The sequence below is a fragment of the Doryrhamphus excisus genome, linkage group LG9 (genome assembly GCF_037039965.1).
Source record: "Doryrhamphus excisus strain RoL-2023G ecotype Guam linkage group LG9, RoL_Dexc_Guam_v1.1, whole genome shotgun sequence".
NCBI classification, from domain to species: Eukaryota; Metazoa; Chordata; class Actinopteri; order Syngnathiformes; family Syngnathidae; genus Doryrhamphus; species Doryrhamphus excisus.
The window spans coordinates 1,030,062-1,057,028 of record NC_136365.1 but is presented as its reverse complement, the minus strand read 5'-3'; the positions used below and the strand labels follow the sequence as shown (position 1 = coordinate 1,057,028).

The following is a 26,967-nucleotide window of genomic DNA, read 5'->3' as shown; positions in this document are numbered from 1 at the left end:
ATAGAAATGTACAAAGAGTCAGAAAATTCCATGTCACTTGTGATCATGATGTATCCCAGTGGGGCTAAACCCAGAACAGCAGGACTGCTTGATGAACTCTGACCTTTCAGCCATAAAGAATCACGGCAACCCAATTGACGACTCCACTGCGACCAAATACACTTGATTGGTGGATTGGTTTTGGAAAAAGTTTGGGTGGCTGTCACTCATGAAAAATGTGACGTTATCTTGCAAATAATTGACAAAAACATTTTTAAAGCCAGTGATTAGTGTGAAAGTTGGTGGTAAAAAGAAAAGATTAGGTTGAAAGTAGCAATACGTAAATTTGTGGCAAATGTGGAGGTGGGGAAAAAAATGTATGCAGACATGAAAGTGAATTTCTGACATTTTCTAAATAAATACAGAAGACAAATGAGACAGACACAGGAAAACCTCCTATGGTGCCATTGTACCCCCACGTTTTGGTAATTTCAATTTACACTACCCTTTAAAAATACAAAAAAAAGAGGAAGATAGAGCCGGGAGGGGAAGATAGAGGGTCCAAGTTCTTTTTCCTCATTTTTCCTATTTTTGTTTCTTTACATTAGATCGGGATGGCTTTAGGTATATCTAAGTAAGAATACATCTTATTACAGTCAGACAGAACTTTGCTACTACCTTAAATATACAAGCACAAATACACAAAATTTCAAAAAAGGAACAGAAAGACAAAATAAAACATCCACACTAAATAATTTTTCTTTTATAAACACAAAAGTTAAAAACAATATATTTTAGGGGAAGAATAAAAGTCCTGTGTTGCTCCTTGGTCTGTAGCTTTTCAGTATAGGTTAAAAAAAAAAGTAACAAATGAAATTAAGATGTTTAATACAAATTAAAAAAACATTCTAGGGAAATATATACTGTATAAAACCTCTTAAAATGTGTAAGTGTGTATGTTGATGTAGGTATGTTCTCTGCTGAAGAGAACTGCTTACACTGTAGTTTACTCAGAGATGGCTCGTGCACCGAGGGACTCAAACGCCTTCCGTCAGTGGTGCGTGTGTGCGGGCACAGCGAGAGCGAGAGTTGACCCAGACATGAGTGGAAAAAACTCTGATCATTTTCAACGATTCTAAATTCTGGTCTGCTTCATTTGACCAAGCCATAGACGTGTTTGGGTTGCTACTTTCTCGACAGTCACCCTTTGCTCGCTCACACACACACAAGCGCGCACACACACACACACACACACACACACACACACACACACACACACACACACACACACACAAGCGCACACAAATTACCAAAGTTTTCTAGTGACTTGATTCATCAGAGCAGCCAAGAATAGAGAGTCGCTTTAGAGGCTGGGTGGTCAAGCTGTCCCTAAGCAACTTGCCACTGGAGCCGAGCCACATTGCTATGTCGCGTTGTGGAGTTTAGCCTGGGTTGTTTAGGGTGCACACTTCTCGCCTGGATTCAATTCCTACGTCTTCATCTTAATTGCCAAGTCACTTAGGAGACAGGACATTTTGAGTGTGAAACACAGGAAAAGACCAGACAGCGGCCACAGTGCCTTTAACTTGGGGAAGCCCTGTGATACTTCCTGTGGATCCGTGGAGCTGGCAGGAGGTCAAACTGATCTCTGTCAGGCGACGTGTGTTTGAAGAGTCTGAGCTCTGAATGCATGTCGGGGGCTGGTGAGCAAGCTGTTACTCTCATGACTTTTGGCTTGGGGTCGGAGGATGGGAGGAAAATGGAGCGAGGGATCTGTGGTGCGAGTGTGGGCGCCCCCGACTCTATTGCGATGCCTGCGAGGTGGGGTTGTCGCTCTTGCTCTCCTGGCTGGAGGGCGCTTTGTTGTTCCACGGCGAGTTGGATCCCAAAGCTGGGGAGTTGTTGAAGCTGTCCTCGTCGTCGATGCCGTTGGCCGCGTCAAACTGCGTGTTCTCCAGCCGCGTGATCAAACGCTCGTCCTCGTCGCCAAACTCCCCTCCCATCAGCGTGGGCTCTCCCACCACCATCACATCCTGCGGAGGCCAGACGTGTTAAGGGTAGCAAGAGGTACTTCATTCGCTCCCAATAATACACGGCATACTCTACAGTCAAGAAGACTTAATTACTAAATAAGTTACTAAACCTAAATAATGAAAAAAATTGTGCCCGCCATTAACGTGTTGTTTTTGACAGCCCTAAAAAACATATACAAATAAAGTAGACACCCCATTGACTTTTCATTATGAGGCCCTCAGTAGAAAAAGTTCAAACACCCCGATGCAGAATGACTAATCTAGCAACTTTTTTGGAGCTCTTAACACGAAAACCTGTATCGCTTGTCAACAAGCTGCTGCTGCTTCTGTAGATCACCACCTCAAAATGCATTCACAGGCAGCTATGTCTTGCTTGCGACATAAAAAAGTTAATTTGTATTAATTAATGTATAAGAGCACTACAAGCCATATTTGTTGTGCTCTTTTGGTTTTGCTCACTTTTGTCTCCTACAGTGGTCATTAAACCTTATGCACCCATAGCCAATTATGCAAATTAGACAATGACATCATCTAGGTCCGCCACCACAAACACTGCATCACCACTAGATTGCAGTCCTATATGTGAAACACGTCATTCTTTCACACATTGATTGTAATCAAAGTTATTGTAGTACTAATAGTACACACAAATGATTACACTGATGTACTTACTGGAACCTGGCTGGACAGTGGGAATCCACTGCCGGGACTCTTCTTTTTGTTATTATTGTTGTTATTAGTTCCTCCTCCTCCGCTAATGGTGCTGCCACCCGACATCTTACGCTTCCGTCGCTTGCTTGGGGCCTGTCTCGATGGTTCGGCTACAGAATGAGACGGAGGTAGAGTTATGTGGGAATTGTGTCGTGCTGGTATGCACAATGTTTCTGTGCTTGCTGGCCACCTACCTGGTGGTGCCACCATCCGTTGCCATTTCTGGAAGAGGCAGGTCTTGAGGCAGTCTCTGGGGCTGAGGCTGTATGTCTTGTGTCGGGACATCAGCTCTTGCATCGGCTCCAGAATCACACAAAGCTGGAGCAGAGATCAAACGTCTGTTTAGAGATTATTAAGATAACAAATAACCTCCTACAGTTTGAAGAGAGGGCACGAGTTAATTTCACTACTTGGCAGCAACCAGCAGAGTAAACACTTCAGCCCAAACTCCCAAAAGGACTTTAGTATCCAATTGTCAATTACGGTAATGTTCTACAGGTGTACGTTCCAATTAATCCAGCCAGATGGTAATTCATGTATTTGTATAATAACATCTGTATTTCAAAAATGTTCAATACATATTATACAAAACAGAATACAAAGTGCATGTGCATTGTCTGACATGGCTATTAGCCAGGTGGAGCCAGTGGCAGCTTTTCTAGTGCTGTTAGTTTATATAAAAGGTAAAACTGCATTATAAGCAAGACTATACACGGTCTGTGGTCATGTAACAGATGGTCCCGAGCAACATCAAATCGAGTATGTAAGACAACTTTGCTGAAAATATGCTTGTGGTACCATAATTTGTCATTTCTCGTCTGGCAAGACAGAGTTAAATATACAATAAGCTAGGAGCAACCACAGAACATCAGGTGGAGTTCCAATGTTCTGTATATTTGACTTACTCGGAGGTAGTTTAGAGTAGAGTTTGACAAGCCACATCTTGTAATGTTTTTGGACAGCTGGTCCAGCATCTGTGGGTCCTGGGCCTGGGTGTCATCAGTGAGAAACAAAATAAACAACAGATACATACCACTAGACAGAGATGATTATTCTTATTTAAACCGCCATCCACTCACATGCATGGCCAGTATACTGCGAGGGATGAGTTCACGGTGTTGTCTGATGCTGAAGTGCCACGTTTTTATCCTCATCATGTCATCAAACATGAACTCCAAGTACAATCGTCCCTCCACACACACCTGGAAGAGTTCAGGGTTAGGATGACCACATGTGTACGTAGTACTGCATCTCACCTAGCTTGTTACTTTATTCATTCTTGATAATAGCCACTATTGTAAAAGGACCAATAACTAGTACACTTAATGTCCAGAAAGAAACCCTGGTGTGGAGCCTTCAAGCCAATCTTCTGTATGACAGGACAAATTTACAAATCTTCCCAGTACTGTGAAAGTGTCCCAATACTTGTATCCATTTAATTTATCGGCAAAGGATGGGAAGGTTTGCAGTCCTTACTGACATTTGCAAGGTATGATTAATTCTTGACAGATTCTCTCACACACACACTCACTTGTGTGAACATTGGCTTTCCATTTTGGGAGACCATGGTGCACTGATCACAGTCAAGGGAGACAAAGTTGTTGTGGAATGACTCCTTGGGATGTTTCAGCACGTAGTAGAGTTCAGTGGCACCACCCTCAAATATACTCCGGAAGTACCTTGGAATCAACGTACGACCAATTGCTTGAAATGAAATAAAAGGAAACAAATGGGTTAGCGTACAAAGATGCTTGATTATACAGCTGAATTGTGATTGAGTTCATATAGCCAGGGTTCCTACTAATTTGTCATTTAAAAAGTCCATAATTTCCAGACTTGGTAAATAGATGTGTATCATTAGAGCTGCAACAATTAATGAGCGGATTGATGATTAATCGATTTTGGTACAGTAACCCCTCATTTAGCGTGGTTACTTGGTTCCAGCACAGACCATGATAAATGAAGAGGATTCCTTATTTATAAATGGGAGATTTTCATAGTTAGACCAGAGAAAACATTATGGCCTTCTAAATAAGATGTTTAATATTAGAGCCCTCTCAACATGAAATAGCATCCCCATAATCACCTTTAAACTTGTATTACCCAACATAGCAGACATGATGACACAAAATAAGGTCAACCACAGGTAGGGTTGTTCAATCCAATGCTGACAATTCAAACCTGCAATAAAAGCCTGTTCCGTCAAATATGCTGATTCTTTTGACTAATAGGCTGAATCAACCACGACACGTGATTTTATTTATTTATTTATTTTAAACTCTGACAGACTGAAGCCGCAAAATTTAAAGCACAAAGGGCAACTTTATTGGTATTCGACCAACCGTTTGTGTTTGGTTCATATTATTTCAGTCCGTCTAACTGATTACTCAATTAATCAAAACGACATGCTTCAGATTAATCAACTAAGAAAACAATCATTAGTGATAACCCTAGTATGTAAAGAAGTTCTAGTATTAATGATTTATTTTCATTATTCAGAATATGTCTGCCATTATGTCACCATATAATATTTAGATTAGACGATTATCGCTCATACAAAGGCTTAGAGGAGGATAAGAGCAGAGGACTGGTCGTTCAATCTTCCCAAATGTTTACCAGGATGCATCGCTTACTGTGTGTTCTCACACAAACATCTTAGCTGCCTTAGCAAGCACTAATCCATCTATTTTTTCATAATTTATTAAACACAACAACGGTAACAGTCTTAGAAATATGAATAGTTTCCCTACATTTGGCTCCCAAAATCCCAAAAAAAATCTAATTCCATACTTTGGTAGGAACCCTGTATGGCATTATTTCTTACTATAGCGCTTAGGCCCATCCTCCAGACAGAAAGTAATGGTCAACATGGCGTCATCTTCAAAAAACTCTGTAGTAAATGCATCCCACCAGAGGTTATCACACTCCTGGAGTTTGGGGAAGAGACAAATATGATGTTACCATATGCGCTTATTGTGTGGTGTGAATGAGCATAGAGAGAGATAGAGAGGGTTTACAAACCTCTGTCCAGTTCTGTAGCCGTTTGTTTAGTTCAAATATTCTGTAGTCTGTCTGGTTGCCATATGGTGTATGCCTCCTACACCATAAAACAGGAGGAGAAAACAAGAGGAGGAGGAGAGCAGTTGAGAACAGTTGGCTCGTGGTAGTAAAACAGAAGGGAAATTCGGAGCTTTGCTACTTTCAGGGCTGTTTAACAACCTAATTTAGCCTGGTCAGACTTAATGCTCAATTGAATGCGAGATGAGGCCGCAACATTATCTATAGAGATTAATGTTCTCTTACCCAATGCCTGGTTCCAGGTATGTGGGAGGATACATTGGGGTTGGACTGGAGAAGCAACAAACAGAGATCCGTTTAATCACTTATTGTGCTACTAAACCACAAGACAATAAAGTGTCACAAATGGCATAGGACCTTGAATATGTAAAATACACACAACATGATTCTATCACAACGTGTTGCCTTACTTCACTGAACGAGCATCAAGAATGACCGTGAAATTGCCTTAGTAACACCTCATGTCTATTCTTCTTTTACACAATTTCACGAAAACAAAGTCATACCTTTACTTTCTAACATTTTACCAATATAGTAGAGCTCCACGACAAATCACAATTTTGTTTAATAAGGTCTGTGATACAGGCCAACTAAAGACTTCCAAACAGTTCCGCGGGCCACTTTTTGCCAACGAGCCTTCAGTTCGACATGCGTGCTTTAGATATTGATTAACAACAAATCTAGCTTTTACTGATATTACAAGACACCTGTGGTGACCAACTCCAATTTAAAAATGACGTTTGTGACATAAAAAAAAGCAACAGAAGACAGTTCATTTGCATAACTAAACATATTTGACAATGACGTGATCCAGCTCCCCTCAACACCACCACCACCACCACAAAAGCACTCCACACCCATAAGGGAAACTAAAATCCCATAATGGCGCACCACATTCGCGCTAAGTGACCAGCACTACAGTTTCAGGGAATACAGGACAGTGGTTTGGCACTGGGTTCTGGAACATGTATTGGTCCGTCCATTCACATTTACATATTTATCAACTTTTCTTACTTCAAGCAAGCCATGGTTCTCTCAGTCACATCTCGGGATGTAAACTATTTAATTGACTCCTTTTGAGTGATGTCACTGCGTTTGCCATCACTGTAATAATTGAGATTATTACGCCCAAAGTCTGTCACTGCAATCTGCCTGCGAGTATTACTATATGTTAATATGATTATATTATAGTTTCCATTCACTTTAATTGGTCATGGGCCCGTAAAGAGGCATCGCTGGGTCCCTATCTGGACCCGTCTGCTATTTTGTGATATCTGTGCGAAATCCTATAATATGCCTCTGATTTAAGCGCATTTTACACATCAACAAATACAGTAGGCCTACACAGTATTTATACAGTTTGTATGCTTACAAAACGTGCAGTTACACAACATCACATCTTACTGGGAATGTGAGTGAAACACTTGCCTTCTGCAGCACTGTTTCACCTGAAGATAGCGCCAATAAACCACTTTCTATTTAGGTTACCGCACAATTACCATACAATTTAAAGTAGATGTAAGAAATCCATGGCTATGCAGGGTCACCAATGCCGAATCACATACAGGCAGGGGACCTTCTGTATTAAAACTATACCAACAACATTGCTCCAAAGGCGGAATTTGTGCTGTGTCGAGAGTGGAATTACCACCCATATAAAATATTTCTCCCAGAGAAGTGATCATAGGTTGGCAAGGCTACAGGATTTCCCTGATCCTGAGTGTTTCACACTTCACCAGCAGACCATTCTGCAGCATGCTCTTCTTCTCCAGGGAGGTATCTGTTAACAGTCCACTTCCGTCAAACATCTTTAATCTGTCAAACCAAGGGATGGCTTTCAAGTCTTTACAGAAAGCATTAGCATGACTTCTGCGTCCCTCGTCAATGTGTCCTGTTGGACCCCTTCCAAGCACACATTGAGTATATATGGTGAATCCTAGGAGTCTGACCCTCATTAAAATAAGCTTGGAGCAACAGACTGAAGGGAGTGATATTAAGAACTAATGTTTATTGTACGGTGTGGTGACAATGTTAATAATAAAAGCAAATTCAGACGACAGGATGGTCACAACACTACGGTCTAACAATATGCGAGAAAAGCAGTACACATTTCAGTCACAAAAACCTTCATAGCATCTCACATGAGCATTTTAGCGGATGATTTGTGGACCGATCAAGCATCAAGCAAACAGTACTTGAAGTTTACACAGCTCATGACGATGAAATTTTCCCAACCTAATATCTTATGAGACATCTGTTTCAGAACCCACTAGGACAAATCTAAATGAGCCCTGCAGTTTTGGGGATTCTGACTCAAATGGTGCCATCTGAAGCTAATGTATTTTTGTTGCCATTCACTCACTTTTACATGCAGGCACAGGCACAGAAAAATACCAATTAGGGCAGGATTAATCCGATCAATATGCCGCTTGCATAGACCCAGGAGTTCACAACATTTAGCAAGAGCTTATACCATCTCCCAAAGCAGGAGAAGCATGTTAATCCCAGCAAGCCAAGTTCACACGCATGCTAGCAAAGCTAACTAGTACAAAAAAATTCCAATCATAGAAATGAAGAATATAAAACTCACCCCACGTCTCTGTCCAGCATGGTGCCGGGATGGAAAGGGGGGAAAGTGCTACCGTTGGGAGGCTCCTTGGGGGAGTACAGCTTGAACGACTTGGAGGAACAGCCTGGATGAGAAAAAAAGACAGCAATTAGAAATGCAATTAGAAATTAAAGATAATTTCCATTTATTGTGTTTGAGTACAAGAGACTAATTTATGGTGTTGTTTTTTTAGGCTTCCAATAACATGGAAAACCCTGTTGATGTGGCACCTACTGTATATCAGTTCAGTGTGAATTTATTATACCACAATTACATTTGGACCACCACAGAAAAACGTGGTGCTCACTTTGTTTTTGTTTTTTTTTAACTCTGCTTCTGAACACACTTCATACACGCATGTACCAAGACCCAGCCCGAAGCACTGCTACCCAGTCAACCAAAAACCAAAAGCCCTGAGCTGCCAACCCACCGTCCAGCTCAGCTCTTAAGGTGTCGGGGAAGTATGGTTTACACAACATAACTATCAGACAACCGCACCAGCTGACTTGGTCCTACAATATAACACATCTGTTCATCAATATAGTGATATATTAAATGTACACTGAGCAACATAAACATTTTACATCACTTGTGCATGTTATACGGCACACAAAACGCGTCCGGAGCTGCATGAAATGAAGCCAACACCCATAAAGAAATAACCTCATGTTTGGCTGTAAATAGAAGGCTTACAGGAAACACTGGACATAAAATGTAGCATGAACCTAGAACGCAATTGAGGCTGTAAAGGGTTTTCCGTTGCTCCATCTTCTCAGTAACAAAGTCCACAGCTAACGCTCAAATACCCCCACAATGCTCACACAGCTCAACAACAAGTCTCTCACACGTCTCATCCCCCTGTATTACTCTAATTGGCCAGCTCTCTAAAGGCTATCCAAGCGGCGCAGTCTCCAGGTCATGACCCCGGCCGTTGCCATGGTGAAGCCCCGCCCTCATAAATGACCCTGTCTTGTGACACAAAATAAACATATGATGGTGTATGTGCCAAAGACATTTTCACGCTTCAGAGATCAGCAGGTGTACATACTGCATTTCATCGAAAGAAAAAGATATACATTTATATGCAAAGATTCCACTTTTTCTGTGTTTCAGCTGTACCCGTCAGAGGTAGCCACAGCGAGCCAACCGCATGACTTGATTTAGCTTCGTTTTTCCACCGGATGCCCTTCCTGACACATCTCTCCCATTTATCCGGCGTAGGACAGGCACCGGACATCTCCCATGACTGGTGTTACGGGACCACTCTTCATACAAACCAACAGGAGGTCATCAAACCAAATGCCTCCTTCACTCACAGTGCAACCAAAATAACAAGTAACACATGTGGAACACAGAATGTACCACACGGTCTAATAGTCGTCTCTCGTCACTTTGTGCTATTAGTTTTTCAAAATACATAAACTAATGAATCAATCACTACAGCCTTGTCAAAACATAAGCATGCATAAGCAAATGTTACGTATTTGTGCATTTTCAAACATAAAAAGTGGTGAATGAACTAAAATACAAATATATGGCATTCAAAAGGCACTTGAATGCTTACACAGGTGTAAGTAAGCTTACATTGATGAGGCAATAGCCACTGCAGGAAATACCCAATGTGATGCTCCCGGTGTTAATGTGTGTCTATACTATGTATTATTTAGGTCTTAAATGGTCCATTTTATGTACTTATATGAGGTAATATGAGTGTAAGGCTGACTATAGGGGTGTTATTTCATGTCTAAAAGGCTCTAATGAAGTTAAACGCTGTATATCCTATTATGAATTTGCAAAAATTCACTTTCATGGTCGGGTCTGGAACCCATTTCCCGTGATAAAAAAGGGATGAGTGTACACATGCAAAACAGTACCATTTCATACAAATTTACAGCACGGCATGCTGAGTAAATGTGCATGCCTTTCGGGTTATAGGGTTGTATCGTTTTCCATGTATATTATTATTGGTTGCACCGGGAGTTTGCACTGTGCGGGTGGAAATATCAAGCTGATTCCCTGCATATCAGGAACACCTCGTCAGGCAAGCTGAAGTTTGTCGGTTTGTGTCTACTTTCTGTGCAACTCAAGCTCAAGTAGGGCAAATAAGGTGGGCTTTCTACCAGTAAACAGCTTAAATATAGTGATTACAAGCACAAAATGACAGATTTTCCGCAAATAATAATGCCCCACTGTACAAACAAGAAGAACAATGGACACTGTTGTGTGACTTCATTAAACAACTTGTGTGACGAAGGTGACACACAAGGGCTTGGCTGCAAGATGTGTGTTGTGTCAAGACTCAAAACAAGTTTCACAACTTCAAGCAAAAAAAAAAAAGAAACTATGCCCTCACTTAGTTGTACACAGGATCCAGCAGTAGTATGCACAGGCTGGGGGAGGAGGAAAAACAACACAAATGGAGTTGATAAATAAATAAATAATCGATGGTTATGTGTCCATTAGATGGTGAGAGCTCCATTAGCTCCTTTCCTCCCCTGTTAGCGGTTAATGACAGGCAGTCACAATCACATCAGCAGGATTCCACTTCCTCCATTGGGAATTTGCTCATTTCTGTCGAACATGCAGACTCTGTACTGTACAAACAACTCGTTTTCGAAGGTGCACGGTATCTTGGCTCGAAACATGACGTCGCAAAGTCGAAAGTTAAGAAGCTAAATCTGCACATCTCAGACACAAACATACATAACATCATAAAAACATACTGTAGTCGCTTTGGCGGTGTACTTTAAGATTGGCATACACACGGTAGTCAGCTAGCACCGAAACACTAACACCATCATCAAGTTTTCTTCAAAAACACAAGATGCTGTGAACACGGGGGTTTGTTTGAGTTAAAAGTTATTAAACGTTGCGCCGATATATATGGGTGTGTTGCTTCTAAATCCGTCCACGCACATTTTACGACGGGCTCTGGGGTTACAATGGCAATTAGAAAGGCACCAAGCGCGTAATGCTAACCACTAGCAGTTAGCTAGGCCGAAACATTAGCTTCCCACATCTGGGGCAAAATATGTGAAACCACATATGAGAGAGGATTATATCAAAACAAACTTTGCGTTAAGAGATACACAATATATGTGCGCTTTGGTGTGAATAACACCGAGAAGAGGGCCAATACCGGCTAAGCTAAAATTAGCTCGCTCCGATAGCAGCTGGTACCAACAGCTAGCTAGTCTTGCTAGCGCCTTTGCATTAAATCCCCTTTCAAAAAGAAGACCGCAAAATTAGCCAAATTAATCACAACTTCGTTGCTTTAGCCACAATTAAGCGTTGCATTACGTGCGTGAACGAGGCGAAGAAGTGTGTAGCTGTGGGAAAAGGGAGCGTTTACCTGCGCTGAGGTCCAATGAGGAAGAAAAAGGAATGTTTACAGATCCGTGTGTGTACGCACCGTGCGTAAAGACGGATATGCCCGTTGAATGGACGCCTGGGCGCAGCGTAGCAACAACAACACGACCGACGCGATCGATCCGATTCTCCGGGAAGCAAAACGGCCCAAATAGCGGGGAGAGCGTCGGCTATGTTTTGTCCCGCATGAGGCCTTGTCAAAGGGCTGGAGCCTGTTGTGGGTTTACATACGGACCCCGATGAGCCCTTTGTTCACAGGAGGACATGAACAATAGCTCTAGGCCCTCCTCCTCCTCTTCCTCTTCCTCCTCCTCTCTCTCCGCAGTACATTTGCTCTTCTCTACCCTGACCGCCACCGCCAGCCGCCCCCCTCCTCCCTACTACTCCCCACCGATGCTCAGAAAGCTTGCCTGCTAAGCATTTTTCCCCCCTCTTTCACCCTCCTCATCCTCATCCCATGCCTTCCCTGCAAGTGACACAGATGACTATTTGGCCTATTGCAGTGGTATCCAGAGTGCAGTCCTGGGGCCCTTCATGGCCAGAAGCTCTTTTTTTTAATATACGGTAGCTATGGCTACATGAACACACATATTTGCCCATCTGCCCCACTCCTTGTTAAAGAGACGAGGGGAGTTTTAACATCACTTAAATATATAGAATTAAAATATATAGCAATTGGGATAAAGTTTCTACTCCACTCTTACACTCTTAACCTACCTCAATCCATATAAACCCTAATTCTAAACCATAAATTAATAATTACTCAATTTTAATTACTCATGTTCTATTAAAAAAATGATTTACATTTTTTTTCTTATAATACCAACAAAAAAATAAAAATTTCCAAACAAACAAACATTTTTTCAGGACAATGAGTGTGAGAGAAATATTGCAAATTCACAGAACCAAACAGAAGTGAGCCTGTCTATCGGAGGAACCAGACAAGAAAGACCTAAAACGTAATATTTGACAGTATCACAAAGGAACCCATTTTTATAGCTAAGTTTCCAACACAGACTGAGAAAAATGTACCTTTTCATCCTACCAACTCTCTTCTGGACATCCTGCTCATGTCTTTAAAGACAGATATCCCTCAGGTCTGGCGCCCTAAGCACATTTTTTACATTCAGTGCGTTTTAGAAGGATCAAAGGTCTCTCCTTCATTTTCTCTGTCTGAACTTTCACATTCTGTAACACAAGAGTCTCATATTTTTCCATTTCTAATTTTCTAAATGTTTGCATGGCTGGAATTATTCCCGTCATCAAACAACAGAGACAATTTTTTTCACGCTGAGAGTCCTATAAAAGGGAATTGAACAATCCTGGGGCAACTTTGATACATTTTCTACAAAAAAAAGATTAGAACTGTGATTCTTAATGAAACAAAACTAGAACTAGAAGCACGGCATGTCTCACACACAAAGCATTAAGCCCTAAAGAAGAATTCCATGGCCTCTAAAGCTGCTTAAATCGCCTCAAAATATAATCAGATATTCAGATCACAGCCAGAAAGGCCTCACCCATATGGAAAAGGTTGGGATATAAAAAGAACAAGTAGTATTAAGTGTGCGTCTGTCATGTGAACCACCAGCACAAACACAGACCTGATTTATGCATGCACACAGGGAGTGACAACACTGCCTTTAATACAAGATCATGAAGAAAAATGAAGCCGTCCTTGTGAGAGTACTCTGCAAACTCCACATAAGATCAGCCCATGCGGACTGGCAATGTTACGGTGACATTATTTGCACCTATATTGGTCTGGAATACACTCATTCAAGTCCACATACTTGACGACTTCAAGAATTCAAATGAGATTCGATACTTGGAGCATAATCATGACCTGAAACGACTTTTTTTAAATCTTCGTTTTGTGTTGCAGCCCAAAGTCATGCCCTCTGCAATATTACTAGACTATCTATTTAAACCAAAAAATAACCTAGAGTCATGCCAGTGGCTCTTTAGCACTGACATGAATACTGCTGAGACGGGACAGCTGTACAATCTGGGATTTCTGCATATTTTAAGACACATTTTGCTATAGGAAATACGGTAGATCTCTGCTTTTCTTGGGGGGTTACCTTCCGGGACCACCAGCAAATACGTTCAGAAAAATTTCCATGTTTGACACATGGCTTGCTACACCCCTTCCAAACCCTCATTCATGTTCCACTTTGATTTTGGAGTAACATTTGAAATGAAACATTTGCAATGAAAGTGATTGAAGTGATTTAAGTTGCCTGGGTGTATGGGGTGTGGTCACGTGGGCACAGGTGGGTGTGCGTGCTTACGTACATGGAAGCCATAAATGGCGCGCACTCACTTGTACAGGGGGTAGGAAGGAGGAAAGGCAGGTAGCCGTAATTGTTTTGTTGACCGTTTTGTGTCTGCTATCCCGGTATGGTCTGATCACTATTGAAACTCAATATCACAATAAACCTGCGTCACGCCAAGTCTGTGTTCAAGCGCGTCGTCAAGACGCAGCAACCATGCCAACCCTCTCCACGGTAAAGGTAAAGGTAAAAGAGGCCACAACAGGGAACTTTCAGGTTTGTTGTAAGGTGCAGCAAAAGGAAAAAAACAGAGGAGCCTCACAAAAGTGCAAAAACTCTTACTTTCTTACCCATGAAAAATGAAATAAGATAGTGAGGGTTGAACAAATGGCAAAAAAGAATAAATTCCACATTTGTAAATTAATTCATAATCTCAAATGCTATTTTTCGAAATATTTTTGGACATTTTTTTAAACTGTTCACGCCTTTTCAAGGATGTAAAATTATTTGAAATACTTATTTTCATGTTCTTACACAGGCTTTGTGACCCTTTACAACATTTCAGGTTGCATTTCCATAAGTTCTCCCATAAATTTATTAAAAATGTCATTTTGGTTGGTAATCATGTGTGTGCCTGCAGAGCTACACGTGGCTTATTTGTTCCCTTTTTGGACTTCAATATGTTGCCCCTTTCTTTAATCAGCAGTAGAACATAGATACATTTCAGCAAAATATTAGTCCCCGACTAAAAAAGGCCACAACAGGGATATTTGAGTTTTTTTGTAAGAGAAGCACAAATGATGCAACTCCACAATAGAGAGCATGTTTGGTGTAGTTTTAAGCCAACAAAAAAACAACAACAAAGTGGCAGAAGTTCATTTTATAAGACCTTGACCTGCATCTTTCCTATTGAAATACATGCTCCGCAGCAACCAGCTCTGCAAGAGTACATTGGTATAACTGGATGGCTAGCGCTCTCCGCTCTCATTCTGTGGACCCGGGGATGGACCAAGCAGGTTACGTAAGAAACCAAGCTCATTTGTCACGGCATTCCTTAATTACAGGGAAGTATGCATTAGTGGGTCCTAAAGGTCCAGGCTGGATTAGACATTTTTAAGTACATTATACTCTGCTGTATACTGTGTTGAATACAACACATAACAATGAGGTGTGCAAAACATGGACTCCAAGTAGTCAGCAAGCCGACAACTAGCTTCCATTTATTCTTTAGTCTGCCACAGGACTCAAAGCATCCTCCTCCAGGTTCAAAGCCCAGGTCTATGTATGTACAGTCTATGTATTTTCCCAATTGTTGTCACAGATGATTGATGACAGGATGATACAGCAGCTGAAATATGACGCTGCCCAACATCCCAGAGACGGACATCCCTTTACCGCTCTCCCCGACCCGTGGCAAAAAGATGCTGATGTTGAGTCTATGTACAGTATATTTGTATCAAGAGAAGTGCCACACAAAGCACAGGATGCTTCTGTCAGTCAGTCTCTATGGCAGCATACTGTATCCCCGTGTCTCCTACCAGGGGGTGGTGTACACACGAGTACCTGCAGTGTGTGTTGTGGGTGATTTATGTGGATTTGCCTATCTTGCACTTCTCCGGCCACAGTAGCCATGGTAACATAAGCAAGCTGTCACAACTGGAGAGAGGCTAAGAATCATCTATGGACACACAAGGGTTAATCCCCTGTGTGTGTGTGTGTGTGTGTGTGTGTGTTGTGAGCTTTGCCATTGAAATGTTACATGACTGGGTTAATCCACAGATCAAGTGTATGTGCTGGGTGATGGAGAGGAGGTGGGGGTGGGAGGTGTGTCAGGATAAGGCTTTAAGGGCTTACACACACTGTCTCTTTCGCTATGAGGCACAGGGCAGGCCTTATCTTCAAGCAGCACCCTAACCAGCTACACACGTGTGTACACACACACACACACACTCTGCTGCCTAACCTTCCCTGGAGTGAGCACCCTCACACCAAACGACAGCTATCTATGTACGCATGTATATAAGCACAACAGCACTTAAACAGGCAATGTCGTATTTGTGTTTATTTGTCAGAGAGGAGAAGTTTCTGCAATCAATAGCGTGCGTTCTGGCAAGAAGAAGGCAGTCAATGATGACTAATTGATGGCCTGACATGACAAGCCATATACAAACAGACATTTGCAGCAAAAGGAAAAAATAGAGGAGCCTCACAAACGTGTAAAAACTCTTACTTTCTTACCCATGAAAAATGAAATTAGATGTTGAGGGTGGAACAAATGGCAAAAAGGAATAAATTCCACATTTGCAAATTAATTCATAATCTCAAATGCTATTTTTCGAAATATTTTTGGACAATTTTTTAAACTGTTCATGCCTTTGCAAGGATGTAAAATTATTTGAAATACTTATTTTCATGTTCCTGCATAGGCTTTGTGACCCTTTACAACATTTCAGGTTGCATTTCCATAAGTTTTCCTATAAATTTATTAAAAATGTCATTTTGGTTGGTAATCATGTGTGTGCCTGCAGAGCTACACGTGGCTTATTTGTTTACTTTTTGGACTTCAATATGTATGCCCCTTTCTTTAATCAGCAGTAAAACCTAGGTAGATTTCAGCAAAATATTAATCCACTTCAAACGCTATTGTGGAGTTACATCATCACCTCTTTGTGCCTCTTGCGCAAAAATCCTACGTATAAATACATCTCTGGGAGTAAGTGGTCGGGTTGAAAAAACATCTAAATACATCTTTGGTATGTGAATGAGTTAAGGATGAGGATTATTGAATGCTAATGAATACCGGAGGGGTCATGGATTCTGTGCACTGTCACAAGGAGATCTGGGACGAGAAGGCTATCCTTCCAGACTAGCCTATAATGTTTATATAACTGTATTTCATTTGTCCTTCATGTGTTTTGTGGACATTATGAGTGCCTTAGGTGGTAATTTATGTACAAATTGCGACTTACACTAAAACATATTAGCACCTTTAGCCTGCCACTATTTTTGGCCATGACTGTACATCCCAGTCTAGGATCTGACCTTGGCCATAAACAGAGCAAACTCTCTAATGTATGCTGAGTGATACTTGAACCTAAAAGCGAGACCTGATTAATCCAATTGCTGTGATGATAATCGGCGCATCAACAAAGCTGAGAGAAGCCACAAGAAAGCAGTCAGGCGCCATCATTTCTTCATCACGTGACATGCTGCTGAATCAGGTGTGCGACGGGCCAGAAGGAAAAGGTCAATCTTACCTCCCTGGGTTTCTAGCTGTTCAGACATGGCCATTTTGTCACCCGTAAACACACCGTGACTACTCTACACTGCTCCAGCTCTATGAGCGTGTCTTCATGCCTCTCCCCTCTCTGTGATATCTCCAGTGTCCAGACTATCAGCTCAGAGGCACTGGGGTGGTGAGGAGGGAAGGGAAGGGGGCGGGGGGGTCGCCACTTCCACTCACTAGTCAACAGGAAACCGAACGTCTGCCTCAGTTCTGATAACATCCTTCTCACTGGCCCTCCCCTACCAACAGCTGACGGATCCAAATGATTGCATTACGAGGGCATGATTTCCTGTATTTGTAACATTTGTAGACAAAGCTTTGTGTTATTAGCTATTAGCGTCAACATGTCAGCTTCTTGTCTTTACATCTTGTCCTTTTGCTCTATTTATTCCCATTTTGTAGTTGGCCCTCCGACCTCACTTTGGACACCACTTTCCTGAAACGTTAAGGGTGGTCAAGTTGATTTAAGTCTAAATTAAATTGATTTATCATTTATTTTCACAAATACAGGATACCCTATATGAGTGGCCATAAACATGCTTTTATTTTCTATGTGCATTCTAAAGATAAAAAAACAGATAAAGAGATGGAACAAAGTGATACAAAGGAAACACTTATCTCGCCAATAAAGCCTTCTGAAAAAGACTCCAACAATGCTCCATTGGCATATAATGGGATGTGCATATTAAAGCTACAACTACATTATTATTATGCCGATCGAATTATACATTACTGGCGTATTGACAATATGCCACAACACACCGGCTAGCTATTAGCTTCTCCACACACTCCCAACACCTCGGGCGACTACCAAGGGATAACGCTACAGGGTCTCATCATTTTTTCCAAGATGGTACATAAAATGTTGTTGTTTTATTTTTTGGTTTGTTTGCCTAAAATCTGTCCTGTGCTTTATTCCTTATTGTCATCATGAGGCAAAATCACAAATTATATTCCAATAAATATTTGGAGTTGGATCAATACCAAAGTTGGCAGTACCCTTCAAAACCTACATGACTGTTTTTTTTGCAAGATTGTGATGAAATTCCTAGATTTTTTTTATTTACTCAAAAAGCATACAAACAATCACAAATGCTTTTTTTTCAAAAGTTCAGTTATTCGTTTAAATTTTAAATAGTGATATTAGCCCTTATTTAGCCATTATACATACTAAGGAAAGCTTTATGCAAATGAGCATGTCTGTGATGCTGCAGATAGCATCACTCTGCTTCAGTAGTGAGCACTATCATACATCTATGCAGTACATACACACACACACACACATATATATATATATTTATATATAATCAAAGGGAAGACTAGAATAGCTGTGACACCATCAGAGGCAGCCAGTAGACTGTATGACTTTGTCAAACAGCGCCCTCGTGTGGACGCACTACGGAAGTGTGATTGTTTTCAAACGTGGCGGAAAGTATTGTCTATCGGACAGGATGAATCAATGCTCGGGACAACAACAACGAACTCGAATGGTACGTGTGTTACAAGAAATATACATATATATATAATATATTTGTAAAAATGGAGGATATGATTATATCCGTTCGTGTAATTGTAGCAGGTGGCTTAGCCTTTGAATGTGTGTGTGAGAGAGACTGGTGTCAGCTGACAGCTGTGTGAGTGGGATATGACAGTGGCCTGATGCTGCGTTCTCTGTTCTTTGGGAGCCATTTTGTCTGTCTCTGATCTCAGAGTCAGGTCTGCCCCCCCACCGCCCGCCTTCCCCGACACCCCCCCCCCATCCCCCCAGCCAATCACGTCAGCGCTCAGCCTTGCAGAAAACACAGAAACAGTCTGATTTCTCAGCCTCCCGCCCTCCCTCTACACTCCTTATGCACTCCTGCAGCCTTCATCTCCCATTTGCTCCCCATCCCTCTGTCACACTCTCCTATCTCATTCCACCCTCCAACTCTTTCTTCCCCAAATCACATCTTTCTGTACTCCCTTTTTTCCTTCATAATCCCCCCCCCCTCCCACCAGCACCTCTTCAGGCTGGCTTGTTGTGCAACCGTTTCCAAACAGCTAAGCCTTTGTGCCTTTTTGTCTCTTGCTATTTCAGCCAGGCTGCTGTCTTTACTCATTTTCCTCCAATCAGGGATGCCATGTGACTCCCTACATGAGAGGGCAACCCCCCCTCCACCCTTTCCCCTCCACCCACACACACTCCTCTTCTTCCTCACCCTCGACCTCCACATCTTTCCAGCCAGCCATGCAACATACGCTAGCAATCAGGGGCGTCAGACAGAAAAGAGCCAACGAGCGGCGGGCAGGAAGACGATGAGGCTAGAAGTAAAAGCTTGCACAAGAGGAAGGTGGGGCGGGGGCGGGGGGGAATAAAGGTGAAAAAAAATGGATGAGACAACACCAGGGAGTACATTCACACGTACATTCCCGCACAAAACACTGAGCCCACACAAGGAGGAGGCTGTTCAACATGGCACTGGAATGTAAACAAGCAGGGAGGGGAGACAGAGTGGGGACCAGCTTTTGTGCCACTGTCATTTTATCACCTGTGTTTTGGTTTCTGACAGGGCAAACACAGGACTTGTACACCCGGGTCATGCTTTTTCTCATAGACATCAATTAGGGATGGACATTTGTAGGGGTGTACCCATTCCTTTTTGATTCATATCATGATTCAGGGTTACCGATACAATTCAAGGACCATATTGGTTCATTTAGAGCAGGGGTCTCAAACACGCAGCCCGCGGGCCAAATGTGGCCCGCAGGACACTAGTTTGATATGAAAGTTTAATGTTAGTGCCGCCCGCGCAAGTTTGATATGGATGCTGTATGGTATCATGTACCCAGAAAAAATGATTACGTTTGATTCATGTTCATGTTAAAGGTTAAATAACTGTTAATAGTTATCCTCCCTATCCGTGTGGAAGTGGTAAGTTTTTGGCTATTTAAGTTTAAAGGAAATAACTTGAAGGCTACCATTTAGGTCGCTAGCTCTCTAATTTGCAAGTTATGTGTTCCAAGTGGAGGACAGGAAGTGATGTCAGGGGTTCAAAGTTGGCTTTTAGCTTGTGGTAGGTCATGACAGATTTTTGGAAAAAAAAACATTATAGAGTGACTGTACATCAAAATAATAATTAGGTTCAATATGTACTTTAATTATGTACTTTAATGTCTTTTAGTTGCCTGTCACTATACATCAGAGGTCAGGGTTTTGCAAGTAAAGATGTGCGAGTCAAGTCAAGTCAAGTCCAAAGTCATAACATTTGAAATGTTCGAGTCCTGAAATTCTCAAGTATTTGCAAGTCAGACTAAAGCTCGAGTCGGGTTATGAGTCATTGATGTCAAAGTCCAAGTCGAGTCTTTCACGATATTGTCAAGTCGGATCCAAAGTCCGGCTCAACAGACCTCGTTTTGCCTCAGTTGCTTCGTTTCGATTGTTTAAGTCAACAATCAATTCCAAACCATTGACTGAATTCTTAACGGTTAATTGACTGATTGATTGATTGAACGACGAGGAGGCTAACAATAAAGCTAGCAGACTATGGAAGGTGAAATGAGACGTCGTGAAAAAACATAAGCGCAGGCTCGCCCTCAGAGCAGTCGGACATCTTTGAGGAAATTTCCATGACCGTGTTGATTCGCTATGCAATCTGACCGCAAGATAGCCAAGGACCTATTCTAAACAAGATCCCCCGCCTCGGCTCTGCAGGCTTGTTTAATGGCTGAAGTGGCAGCACCGTTTCCTCTGTAGCACAGATTGGAAACACACGTGCGCCTTTAATCACACAACGGTTTAATCACCGAACCAATGGCCGCTGTTCCAGAGCGCCACAACCTATGACAATCTATGACAATCTATGACAATGTCCAGCTATTTCTTCATTCTTTGAGATGAGAACCCGTCGTCTCTTAACTAAAGCGACTGACTGCCAGTTAAATAGTTTCCAAACCACAAACATGAGAGCATTTAGTGTTTGGCTCTTTCTCGTGATGAAAGTGTGTGACCACTGCAGTCGCTGTGGTTTGTTAGTCAGAAGGGGAACAGAGAGGCCACATCAGGGTGATGCTGCACCCATCAAAAGACTTCCACTTCTTCCCCGGTGGAATAGAACACCACGCAGCACAAGTAATAGCAAGTAATAGATTTTCAGCTACGGGATTATGTTTAATGTCGACACGTGCTACGAGGAGCGGGACATAAATGGCTGCAACACTTAATAATATATTGCCTGGGGGGAAGCGGCGCAGGCTTTATTTCTAGACCTTGATTCCTCTTTTTCTTCTCAATGCAGCGTGATTAAAGTCAATAACACGAGTGGAGTTATCCGTTTGCTGTCAGGTTCTGCAAGGCCAAAAGCAACCGTAACGCAGCCTGCGGGGAGTTCCGACTGGTCGCACGCTTTTCAATATGACGTATTCTACTTCCTCTACGGCTGATATCCTGTTACTCGAATAACTCTGGTTTATTAAACAAAAAAAGGTTGATTACAGTAAATCAGTTTTAGCACGTTTGTCCAGTCCAACCAATGATTCCATTCCCAGATTATGATATAGGCTAAGTTTTTGTGTAAATTACAATATACCTAACCTCACACATACTGTACACACAACAGCATATAAAATACAGTAATACAAACATTGCTTCCTTTTATCACTGTCATTGTCTTTCTCCCTTCTTAAAATACGATTCCAGGCTAGTCTGGAAGGAAAACCTCACCGCCTCCTCACCTCCCAAATCTCCTAGCGACATAATCCACGACCTTTCTAACATAACCCTTCTATCCCCAACGCTTCATACAATTATTTTTTGCGCGAGAGGAAAAACGCTGTGATGACGCATCTGCCCACTAATGGATGTCACTTTTAGAGCAGTTTTTAACAATAGAAAAAGCCACAAGGTGGCACACGTGCATCTGACAAGAGCTTGGCATAGATCATTTGCATGGAAAAAAAAACAAACACTCGACTGCAAGGAGGGAGTGGATGAGCACAGATGTGTGTAGCGTGCAGATGGTTACACATTTAACACACACACTAAATGTTTAGTTTAGTTACATTCCAAAATAAATAGATATTTTGATGTAAAACAACTAGGGACTAACTTTTTCCAATTTCCGATACGGATATGAGCCAATACCGATCACTGTAACATGACATGTGTCCTGTGGTGGAATGAACACATGGCTTGTATTCAGCAGTTTTTAATATCGGTTTTCATGATCAGGAAAAATATGGTAATGGTAATGGTAATGGTTTTATTTCATTTGAACATGCATCAGATTACAATTGAGTGCATCCCATAATCAGTTCCCAGTTCCACATGTCCAAAAGGAGTAGGAAGAAGCAAAGCTTATTAAATCCTACCCCTCCATCTGGTACTTTTACAATCAGTAACTGTTACATTTGTTCACTTCCTGCTTTCCATAATACAGTTTAAGGTTTTTTTGTTTGTTTTTTTAATAATGTACCTTGTACCAAAGTAGGAGGTGATATGAGCATCCAATGACATAATGAGTGGTTAGCGCGCAGACCTCACAGCTAGGAGACTGCGGTTCAATTCCACCCTCGGCCATCTCTGTGTGGAGTTTGCATGTTCTCCTCGTGCATGCGTGGGTTTTCTCCGGGTACTCCGGTTTCCTCCCACATTCCAAAAACATGCTAGGTTAATTGGCCACAGGTATGAATGTGAGTGTGAATGGTTGTTTGTCTGTATGTGCCCTGTGATTGGCTGGCCACCAGTCCAGGGTGTACCCCACCTCTCGCCCGAAGACAGCTGGGATAGGCTCCAGCCCCCCCCCCCGCGACCCTCGTGAGGAAAAGCGGTAGAAAATGAATGAATGAATGAATGAAAACACAGAACTCAACATTAGATAAATGATTGTTTTTCAACTTTAGATCCTGACCCCAAGTTTGGTTTTGGATGATCAATCAAAGCCAGTGACCTTTGCACTCTTACACACTCTGGATTCTTTGAGCACTCTGAACCCTTTAGTAAGTTTTCTGAAGTAAGTTCAAAGAATTTCCAGTATCTGCAACAACAACGGGCAAAAGGAATATTAGCAACCCCAAAGCATGTTTCTGGTAAATCTCTAAACCAGGGGTCTCAAACATGCGGCCCACAGGCCAAATGTGGTCCGCAGGACACTAGTTTGAGGCCCCCGCCTTGATATGAAAGTTTAATGTAAAGTTTGATATGGATGCTGTATGGTATCATGTACCCAGAAAAAATTATAACGTTTGATTAATGTTCATGTTAAAGGTTAAATAACTGTTAATAGTTATCCTCCCTATCCGTGTGGAAGTGGTAAGTTTTTGGCTATTAAAGTTTAAAGGAAATAACTTGAAGGCTACCGTTTAGGTTGCTGGCTTTCTCGTTTTCGAGTTAGCATGTGTCTCAAGACCCTGCAGTTGCGCAATATGTTGTAAATAAAAAGAGTATAAATGTGACTATAGTCGTGTTTTGTCATGTCTACAGGGCTCTAATAATGCTTTGTTCATTTTAATCTGAAAAAAATCATTTGTCTACCCACCAACTATATGTGGTTTCTTAAGTTTTTATTTGCTGTTTTATTATTATTATTGTTATATTTATGTATTACTGATTGATTGATTTTCTTTATTCTTGATTTGTTTATTTATTTTTCATCTTATTTTGTGCAGAAAAATAAAAATTACAGTGGAATGTTTTATCAGAGCTTTTATTGTAGAAAATCGGAACCAAAGCACTGAAAAAGTTTGTATATTTTTCTGTTTTTAATAAATGGGTTTTGTTATTTTTTTGAAAACCTGATGCGGCCCAGCCTTGCCCAGACCCTAGCTCCAGTGGCCCCCAGGTAAATTGTGTTTGAGACCCCTGCTCTAAACCAAACAAAATCCTCCAAACCAAAGTTGAGGTGAAAAGTAAAAAGGGATAATCTGTTGCCACATCTATTCTCAACACAGAAAATAACCTCCCATGAGGCTTTGCAAACAGAACCCAGGGCCCCAGGGCCCCGGGGCACCCATATCTCCCTGTTCCCTCTGTGCTTCAGTCACGCCACAGCGGGACCCGCTCGCACCAAAACACGGAATTACAGCAACGAGCAGCGAGAAAGAGAAAGTGTCAGCGGTTGCAGCTGTCGTTAACGGCAACAGTCACCACGGCGGCCACTTACCGGGACACGCGCAGCCGCCCACGGACATCTTCTCACATGTCTGGCGGGAATCCGATCGGAACGATGGTGGCGTCGGCTCTGTTATCCCCCTGCTCTCTTCCTTGCCTCTCTTGCTGTCTCTCACCAGTCACATGAGCGTCTGTTTTCCCCACGCTTCACACACACACACACACACACACACACACACACACAGAGATGGAGGGAGGGAGGGAGGACGAGAGAGTGACAAAAAGCAACAGAGAGACAGACGGGAAGAAAAAGAGGTTAAAAAGAGAGCTTCCACGCACACAGACACAAAGGATCAGATTCACTCTGTAGTTGTACAGCACTGTGGATGTGTGTGTGTGCGTGTGTGTGTGTGTGTGTGTGTTATATGGAGTGAGCACAATTCAGTCCTGCCCTCATCAGTCCTGCAAATTACAGATCAGGTGGGAGGAGAGAGAAATGGAAAAGGAGGGAACCAGAGTATATATAAATATATATAAAAATGTATGTGTGTGTGTGTGTCAAAGTGACCACAAAGATTTGAGAGGAAAACAACCATGTGATGTGCCCCCCCCCCATTTTAAATATGTGTTGTAACAGTGACACACACATATGCGAGAAAGTCCACACACACAAAGATGACCTGATCTTCAGGGAATCTAGTGACGTCCAATGTGTGCAAGCGTCTGAGTGGCTTGTTACATCTAGCAAAGGTCTGCTACATGGCATGGAGGGTATGGAGGGTATGGAGGGGGGAGTGGGGGGAGGTAAAATGGGGGAGGAGCAGAGAGGTGGGGGCTATTGACGTGCCTCAGCTCTCCTCTCTCCTCTCTTTCCCTCTGTCATCCCTCTTTCTCGCTCCGTTAGTCTTTCTGTCTGCAGTATGTCACACAGTGTTGCTCTCTCGCTTCACTCATCTTTTTTTTTTTTTCTTACTCGGCCATTTATCTCCCTCGGTCTTTCTCTTCCGTTATTGCTCTTCTGTTCCCGCTGTCTATATAATCTGTCTTCATTCGTGGTGGCATTTGTCTCGCCCTGGTATGCATGTGCTATATGTTGCAAGTTTGCATGCGGCTATGTCACCAATGTCACCAATGGGAAGTCAAGTACAAGACGCCACCTGATGGCTTTACAAATGTTCCTCATTGGGTTTGAATTCACCTTAGAAAGTCTGGAATTTGGAAGGAATTTGATCGAATATCAAGAAAAAAATGTGAGAATTCTGACCCCACGGGCACAACTCGCGGACGCTAGTTTGAGGCCCCCACCTTGATACCAAAGTCTAATGTTGTCTAAAAAAAAAATAAAAAAAAAACACAAAAAAAAACAGGGGTCTCAAACTTGCGGCCTGCAGGCCAAATGCGACCCGCGAGACGCCAGTTTGAGCCCCCCACCTTGATACCAAAGTTAAAGCTGTGTGCACACCGGACACAATTAAACAGGATTTTGCCCCCGCCCATACTGTTACCCTACCCTGTTACCCCGCCCTGTTTTGCTTTGGATTAGCAATGAAGCTAAAGGCTTATGACGCTGGGTACAAATAAATGCAGGAAATGATTTGGAATAAAAGGGAAAATACACGTCAAGATAAAGCATCTCATTAAAACATGTTGTTAAAGTTACCACGCTGCTCCCAGATGGAACTGAGTACCATGCTAACTTGCTAATTGGGTCAAATTATTAAGTTTCATTAATGTTTATGTTAAAGGTTAAATAACTGTTAATACTGTACATTTCAATCTGAAAAAAATAATTTCTCTACCAACTGTATGTGGTTTCTTACGTTTTTCTTATTTGCTGTTTTATTATTATTTTACTTATTTATTACTGATTGATTTATTGTCTTTATTCTTAATTTGTTTATTTTTTTATCTTATTTTGTGTATAGAAAAATAAAAATTACACATTGTCCTATGGACAATTTGGAGTGGCCAATTAACCTAGCATGTTTTTGGAATGTGGGAGGAAACTGGAGTACCCGGAGAAAACCCACGCATGCACGGGCAGAACATGCAAACTCCACACAGAATCAAACTCAGGTCTCCTAGCTGTGTGGCCTGCGTGCTAACCACTCTTGCAGCCCTATTGGTTTTCATGATAGGGAAAAAAACAATACACATATCACCCAATATTATATTTTTATGCTGATGTCAGGCCAATAATTTTTGGACACTCCTAGTAATTAGACGAGAAATAATTCCAAAAACGGGCGGCACGGTGGTCTCACAGCGAGGAGACCAGGGTTCAATCCCACCCTCGGCCATCTCTGTGTGGAGTTTGCATGTTCTCCCCGTGCATGCGTGGGTTTTCTCCGGGTACTCCGGTTTCCTCCCACATTCCAAAAACATGCTAGGTTAATTAGCCACTCCAAATTGTCCATAGGTATGAATGTGAGTGTGAATGGTTGTTTGTCTATATGTGCCCTGTGATTGGCTGGCCACCAGTCCAGGGTGTACCTCGCCTCTGGCCCAAAGACAGCTGGGATAGGCTCCAGCACCCCCCATGA

At 42.1% G+C, this 26,967-nt stretch overlaps 1 protein-coding gene across 9 annotated transcripts; it reads right to left on the bottom strand.

Annotated features, from left to right (window-relative positions):
* Nucleotides 1-1,066: 1,066 nt before the first annotated feature.
* ldb1b (LIM-domain binding 1b) lies at nucleotides 1,067-24,818 on the bottom strand. 9 transcript variants are annotated; one of them, XM_058046166.2, is made up of 11 exons: nucleotides 17,312-17,444; nucleotides 8,392-8,494; nucleotides 6,027-6,071; nucleotides 5,745-5,820; nucleotides 5,548-5,650; nucleotides 4,255-4,427; nucleotides 3,803-3,925; nucleotides 3,629-3,712; nucleotides 2,918-3,041; nucleotides 2,685-2,833; nucleotides 1,067-2,012 (listed from the first exon to the last, which is right to left on the bottom strand). In XM_058046166.2, the coding sequence occupies exons 1-11, from the start codon at nucleotides 17,343-17,345 to the stop codon at nucleotides 1,782-1,784; spliced, it is 1,245 nt and encodes a 414-aa protein (XP_057902149.2). In that variant the 5' UTR covers nucleotides 17,346-17,444; the 3' UTR covers nucleotides 1,067-1,781. The 9 variants fall into 9 exon arrangements, with proteins under 9 accessions (XP_057902149.2, XP_078649270.1, XP_078649269.1 ...); XM_078793144.1 differs by lacking the exon at nucleotides 17,312-17,444 and adding an exon at nucleotides 24,477-24,817 and having other exon boundaries at nucleotides 2,685-3,041; XM_078793143.1 differs by having other exon boundaries at nucleotides 2,685-3,041; nucleotides 17,312-17,452.
* Between the last annotated feature and the right edge of the window lie 2,149 nt (nucleotides 24,819-26,967).

Excerpts from the sequence above, each read along its gene's own strand:
- ldb1b (XM_078793143.1), bottom strand. The coding sequence starts at position 17,345 with ATGGCCATGTCTGAACAGCTAGAAACCCAGGGAG. Across the intron at positions 5,821-6,026 it reads TACCTGGAACCAGGCATTGG|GAGGCATACACCATATGGCA; the intron begins GTAAGAGAACAT and ends TTTATGGTGTAG. Across the intron at positions 3,713-3,802 it reads GCAGTATACTGGCCATGCAT|GCCCAGGACCCACAGATGCT; the intron begins GTGAGTGGATGG and ends GATGACACCCAG.